Raw genomic sequence first — 6,891 nt, 5'->3', positions numbered from 1 at the left:
GGCCTACAATGTCTGATGTCATCTCCAAGATTGTAAAGGACCGCGTATCTCTCCCAGAACCCTAGCAACCTGCTTTTGTTGCAGGCAGAAATATGGCAGAACCAAGGTCATTAATTGATGAGCTCTGCTGGGGCATCTTCCGTTAATAACGTGACAAGAACAGCGATAGATGCCAGATGATTGTTTCTTTTAATACCAAGATATCATTGGATTTATGTAGGAACTAGGGAGGGTCATGGGGAAAAAGGTTTAATAATTAGGTAGTCTTAGATGCACTTAATTACTATGTAATTACAGTGGATTGGTATAAACAGCAGTAGGCGTAGCTGTTGAATTCCGAAGGCTAGATTTTTATTAAAAGCTGTAAAGGAGAGAGCATGCTGTGGCAAGTTTATCTTGATATATAATATTTTTTATTTAGCAACATGTGATTACTTTAATCAATAGAAGTGTTTACTTTAATCATCAAGATAAATATCAGATGACCCGTCAAATCAAACCTGGCCTGGAGTGGTTTGATTTTTTGAATTGAGTTGGGAATTAAACAGGTTAAATCCAGTAATTAATCTAATTAAATCTGGGTGAAATATAATAATATCAGATTCATTGATTTTTTTTATTTTTTATATAAAATTAATTGTTTTGAGTAAAAATTAAAACAACAATATTGAATAAAAATTGAAACCTAAACCGAGTTAAGTTATCGATCACAAATTCATTAAGTCAACTCATTTAACTATAATTTCAAGAAAAGATATTTTCATCAATTCTTGACTAACAATTATATTCATGACCATTTCTAAATAAATTGTCTCGGAAAACTGGTAGCCGTAAACCTGGTTCTCCAATGGGATTTTAATCCTGTCATTTTTCTGTGCTTATCCAATCCCTTGATGCGTTACAGATATTTATCTACGAAGTGACAAGGCTGCAAACATGATCCTTGACAGCAGCAGCTAGCACATAGGATAAAGATAGTGACAACTGACAGGACTTTATACCTGTTTATCAAAACAACTGGTTAACAAAATCCAAGGTTGAGATGAATCTCTTTTGACTCACCTGACAATCAAACCAACCAGTTCTCTTTCTTTTTCAGATTCCAAGTACCAATCAAGAATTCTGACAATTAATATATTTCTGGATGATGTACTTTCTGTGCCGGTAGTTTTATAGGGCAGTGCTCAAAACTAAGTTCTTGTTCTGTCTGCATCCGTGCTGGTATAATTCTCACTGTTGAAGAGGCGGAAGTGAATGCTAGTGAGCCATCTGGAAATGGGGATGTTGAGTGAAGGTCTTACGCAGGTTTTGATACCTGTTGCTGCTTTGGTTGGGATTGTTTTTGCTTTGCTTCAGTGGTATGTGGTGTCAAAGGTGAAGGTTTCTGGCGATTCTAGTAGCGGTTTAAGTGATAAGTTGATTGAAGATGAAGAAGATGGTGTTGATAATCGTGAGGCTTCTATCAAGTGTGCTGAAATCCAGAATGCTATTTCTATTGGTAATCTCTCTCTCTCTCTCTCTGAAAATGCCTTGATGTAAGGCCAAATTAAGAAAGATTATCATTGTGGTATGTTATCTTGGTTTTCTTTTCTTTTTCCTGAGTTAAATATAGATGTTTTCTTGTCTGTTATGCCTTTTGGTTTTTATTTTTCTGATGCTTCCTCGTGTATCTTTCTTTGTGTGTGATTCTGATTTTGTCTGTTCTGTTGAGTTGTTTATTGTGGCCAGACCACTTGTTGTTCAATGGTCAGTTAGCAATTCAAATTCTCTGCCACACTACCGGCCAGTAACATTGATGATCATCTGGTGAAGATAGCAGATCTGATTTAGGACGATGAGTTCCATTATCTTAGGCTTAAGATATCACAAACTAGTCTTTTGTGATTGACAACTTGAAGTTCCTATTGTTGCCTCTCTGGATTGCCTGTGTGATCTTTATTTTCTTGCATGTTTCCCCACTTCCCTTCCCTTCAGCCTATCTGAAGGAAATCTTCAAAATTATTGACTTTGAGTGCTGACACTTGAATTGGAAAGAGTATTTCCCAATCATCGGCATGCAGGTAATGTTTATATTTCAAGTGCATAGGTTTGACCCATATTTTGATGGATTTTGGTGCTTTTGGTTAAGTGCATAAACGAGTAAAAGATGCTGCCTCTGATGTTCTTGCATTGATGATGAAACTTTTTGGAGAATTGTGACCTTTATTTGACCTGATCTGTTTCCAGGGGCAACCTCATTCCTGTTTACTCAGTACAAGTACCTCAGTGTCTTCATGTGTGTTTTTGCTGCCATTATTTTCCTCTTCCTTGGTTCAGTTAAGGGATTCAGCACCAAAAGTGAACCTTGCACATACAACAAAGGGAGTCTTTGTAAACCAGCTCTTGCCAATGCTGCCTTTAGCACAGTTGCTTTCTTGCTTGGTGCTCTTACTTCTGTCCTCTCAGGATTCCTAGGCATGAAGATTGCAACCTATGCCAATGCCAGGACAACTCTAGAAGCAAGGAAGGGTGTAGGAAAGGCCTTTGTCACAGCTTTTCGTTCGGGGGCGGTGATGGGTTTCCTTCTTGCTGCGAATGGTCTTTTGGTGCTTTATATCTCCATCCTCTTATTCAAACTCTACTATGGAGATGACTGGGAAGGACTTTATGAGTCCATTACTGGTTATGGCCTTGGAGGTTCATCAATGGCACTGTTTGGAAGAGTTGGAGGAGGAATATATACAAAAGCAGCTGATGTTGGTGCTGACCTTGTTGGAAAAGTTGAACTAAACATCCCTGAAGATGATCCAAGAAATCCAGCTGTAATCTCCGTGAACCGCGTTAACACTCTCTTTAACTAATTACATGATCAAAGTTTTATCCTTCATGCTATTTACCTCGATTGGTTGCAATGGATTTATGGTTTCTATGCAGGTTATTGCCGATAATGTGGGTGACAATGTAGGAGACATTGCAGGGATGGGGTCTGACCTATTTGGATCTTATGCTGAATCATCCTGTGCGGCACTTTTTGTTGCATCTATATCATCCTTTGGTATTAGCCATGACTACACAGCCATGTCTTTTCCACTGATTATAAGCTCAGTTGGGATTGTAGTTTGCCTGATAACTACACTTTTTGCAACCGACCTCTTCAAGATCAAGGATGTAAGTGAAATTGAGCCATCACTGAAGAGGCAACTCGTTGTCTCAACAATTCTCATGACTGTTGGGATTGCCATGGTCAGCTTCTTTGCTTTGCCATCAGAATTCACTATCTTCAATTTCGGAACTGAGAAGGTTGTCAAGAACTGGTATGCTACCCACCAAAAAAGTCTATTTCCTTTTCCCATTGAACATTTTGTAGCATTCCATTTTCTTGATTGAATTACACATTACTGCAGGCACCTTTTCTTTTGTGTTGCCATTGGCTTGTGGGCTGGACTTGTGATTGGATATACAACAGAGTATTACACTAGCAATGCTTACAGGTTAGTTATGTTCTCAAAGAATCTCTCTGTATAACAAGTTGCCCTTCTCTTATTGATAGGGCATCACCAAAGTGGGAAAAGCCATGCAATGGTTGAGAGTCTGTGACCCAGGGATTTCCTTATAAATTTTGATGTTAAAAAAAACATACTATTTGTCAATTCTTTCAAGATTTTCCAGGATGCCCTTGCCATAAATGTTTTGGATTGATTTATATGTTGAATTCTGCAGTCCAGTGCAGGATGTAGCAGATTCTTGCAGGACAGGTGCTGCGACGAATGTCATTTTTGGGTTGGCTTTGGGCTACAAATCTGTCATCATTCCAATATTTTCCATTGCCATTGCTATTTTTGTCAGCTTTAGCCTGGCTGCCATGTATGGAATTGCTGTGGCTGCGTTGGGGATGCTCAGTACTATTGCTACCGGTCTTGCTATCGATGCTTATGGGCCCATAAGTGATAATGCTGGTGGCATTGCAGAAATGGCTGGTATGAGTCATAAGATACGTGAAAGAACAGATGCTCTAGATGCTGCTGGCAACACCACTGCTGCAATTGGCAAGGTAGGGCTACTAACCGATCCTTTAATTGCCTAAATTCCAATGACTCTGATTTGTTGCCCATGTTTTAACCTGTGGGCTCGTGGAGTTTCCATAAGGACTCCTGCCAACCCTTAATGGTCTCGAGTCAGACAAACAAAAATTCTGACAAACTGCCTGTCCCAGGGTTTTGCCATTGGATCAGCTGCTCTCGTTTCCCTTGCTTTGTTTGGTGCCTTTGTCAGCAGGGCCGGGATCAATACTGTAGATGTCTTGACCCCTAAGGTCTTCATTGGGCTGATTGTTGGGGCAATGCTCCCATACTGGTTCTCTGCCATGACAATGAAGAGTGTAGGAAGTGCAGCACTCAAAATGGTCGAAGAGGTTCGTCGACAATTCAAAACTATTCCAGGACTTATGGAAGGTAGAGCCAAACCAGACTACGCAAACTGTGTCAAAATTTCAACTGATGCCTCCCTCAGGGAGATGATCCCACCTGGTGCCTTGGTCATGCTTACACCACTTATCACCGGAACCTTATTCGGAGTCGAAACTCTTGCTGGTGTTCTTGCTGGTTCACTTGTTTCTGGTGTTCAGGTGTGTCTTACGGCTCATTCCTCCTGACAGAACAATGCTACTACAATAGAATCATAAGAAAGAACTTTGCCCGTGTTCTAAGCTAAGCAGAGTTTTTTTCTTTTCTGCTTATCAGGTTGCCATTTCAGCTTCGAATACCGGAGGGGCATGGGATAATGCCAAGAAATACATAGAGGTAAGAATCTTCATTCTTGTAGCTGATATCAGTTTTCAAAACAGATTAGCTATGCCGTGCTTGATTCTGGATTGCAATGTGGTTTAGGCTGGTGTGTCAGAGCATGCGAAATTGTTAGGTCCAAAGGGTTCAGATGCACACAAAGCTGCTGTCATTGGTGACACAATTGGAGATCCCCTCAAGGACACTTCAGGTCCATCACTTAACATCCTGATAAAGCTTATGGCAGTTGAGTCACTGGTGTTCGCTCCATTCTTCGCGGCTCATGGAGGTTTGCTGTTCAAATATCTCTAAAATGAGTTCTCATTGTAATGGTTTCCGAAATGTGAAGGAGTCGGAAACAGACATGTCAAGTTTTGTCTTAGCTATGGACAAGCAAGTTTCTTGTGAACATTAACTTCTTGTTTTATGTTGGTGATCCTTGCTCAGCTACTCCATAAATATAGTGTTTTCACCCTCTGAAAAGTGTGGCTGTTTAGTCAATTTTCACACTTACAGTTCGTTTGTGAATCGCATTAAAAGCTCTAATTTTATACTTTTAGCGTGGTGCATCGTTCTAATAAACATGATTTATTTTTTATTTTTTTAATAATCAAAACATTAAATAATTTTAATAAATTTTATATGTTTCGGTCTAGAATACTAAAATTAATTTTTTTTTAGTGTTTTTAAATTATTTTAATGTGCTGATATAAAAAAAATTTAAAAAAACAGAAAAATAATATTTTAATATATTTATAAGTAAAAAACATTTTAAAAAACAACTGCGAAACAACTGCAACCATATTTTAATGTGGTGCATCGATCTAATAAACATGATTTTAGTATTTTTTTCAAGAATTTATCTAAAAAAACATGTTTATTTTATATTTTTTTAATTATATTCTTAAATAATCAAAACATTAAATAATTTTAATAAATTTTATATCTTTCGGTCTAAAAAAAAAAACAATTTTATTGATAAACACATGAAACTTCAGCAGCAAATTATTGTTATGAGAATTGCCGGCTCTTGCCCATGATGCAAGGAGCATGGAGTGGCTTCCAATTCAAGCATCCAAGGCAGCAAATAAAATAATACACGGGCCCCACCTCCAACTTTTACAAATTTGCATCGATTTCATTTCATGGCCGGCCGAAGTTATCTTTTGCCTGTTTTATGTGCTTTCATGGCCTGCCATTGCCTCTTTTGGTGCCTTTTATGGCAATGAAAAAAATGTGTCACAAATTACATGTGAAAAAAATGGATTTGGCAGTTGGTACATCATCTTTGGTTTGTCTCGTATTTTTTAAACTTAACCTGATTTATAATCTAATTTGATTATTTATTAAATAAGTTAATTTAAAAATTAGTAGGCTGACTTAATTGAATTTTTTTATTTTTTTCAAGATCATGTTGTTTAAAAAAAATCAAATTTCATTTAAGTTTTGATAAAGTTACTTAAATTATGGATTGATTTGCTGGATGACTTGAATATAAAATTAATAAATTTATTTATCAATATTTGTAAGCGGATTTATACAATTATATCAATGTTTACCTTAAAAATTTACTTTTATATAGATAAGTTCATTTAAAAATGTGTTTGTAAAATTATTTGGATTTAAAAAAAATAAATAAATAAAATCCTATACTTGCCTATGAAAAACACATAGGGCCATTTGGTTTTTACTCGAAGGTTGTGTTAAGCTCTTGGAAACTAAATCTCTAATTGATGCTGCGAGAACCACTCTCTTGCTGCCACTTGGATTATCTTTGAAATGATCCTTGTTTGATTTCAAGACAACCTTGAATTTCACGAAACACATTGAAACTCGAAAATAAACGTTTATTTAGATTCAACATGATCCTATTTCAAGTTCTTGACATTTTCATATGTGAAGTTTCAAGATTACGACGAGATGCTTAAATTCCTTAATAAAAAAAACTAAGATTCCGTACGCTCTTTTTTTATTCATTTTTAAAATTAAAAAGATTTCTTTCAAGTTTAATTTTTTTAAAAAAACATCGAATATTGAATTTTTTTTATATATGTGAGAAAATTAGGGGAAAATTATACTTTTCTATTTTTTTTTATTTTTGTGATTTTGTGATTAAAAATATACGATAATT

General features: G+C 36.5%; 1 protein-coding gene across 1 annotated transcript; it reads left to right on the top strand.

Moving 5' to 3' along the window:
- The first annotated feature begins 826 nt into the window (after positions 1-826).
- LOC133694941 (pyrophosphate-energized vacuolar membrane proton pump 1-like) lies at positions 827-5,243 on the top strand. The gene is made up of 8 exons (XM_062116631.1): positions 827-1,498; positions 2,227-2,801; positions 2,914-3,293; positions 3,384-3,470; positions 3,700-4,030; positions 4,193-4,603; positions 4,719-4,778; positions 4,866-5,243. Exons 1-8 carry the CDS (start codon positions 1,255-1,257, stop codon positions 5,070-5,072), a joined length of 2,295 nt encoding a protein of 764 aa, XP_061972615.1. The 5' UTR covers positions 827-1,254; the 3' UTR covers positions 5,073-5,243.
- The last annotated feature ends 1,648 nt before the right edge of the window (positions 5,244-6,891 follow it).

This window comes from Populus nigra, chromosome 5 (assembly GCF_951802175.1).
Source record: "Populus nigra chromosome 5, ddPopNigr1.1, whole genome shotgun sequence".
NCBI classification, from domain to species: domain Eukaryota; kingdom Viridiplantae; phylum Streptophyta; class Magnoliopsida; order Malpighiales; family Salicaceae; genus Populus; species Populus nigra.
Note: the sequence above shows the minus strand (reverse complement) of the source record. Positions and strands in the feature narration are given on the sequence as shown.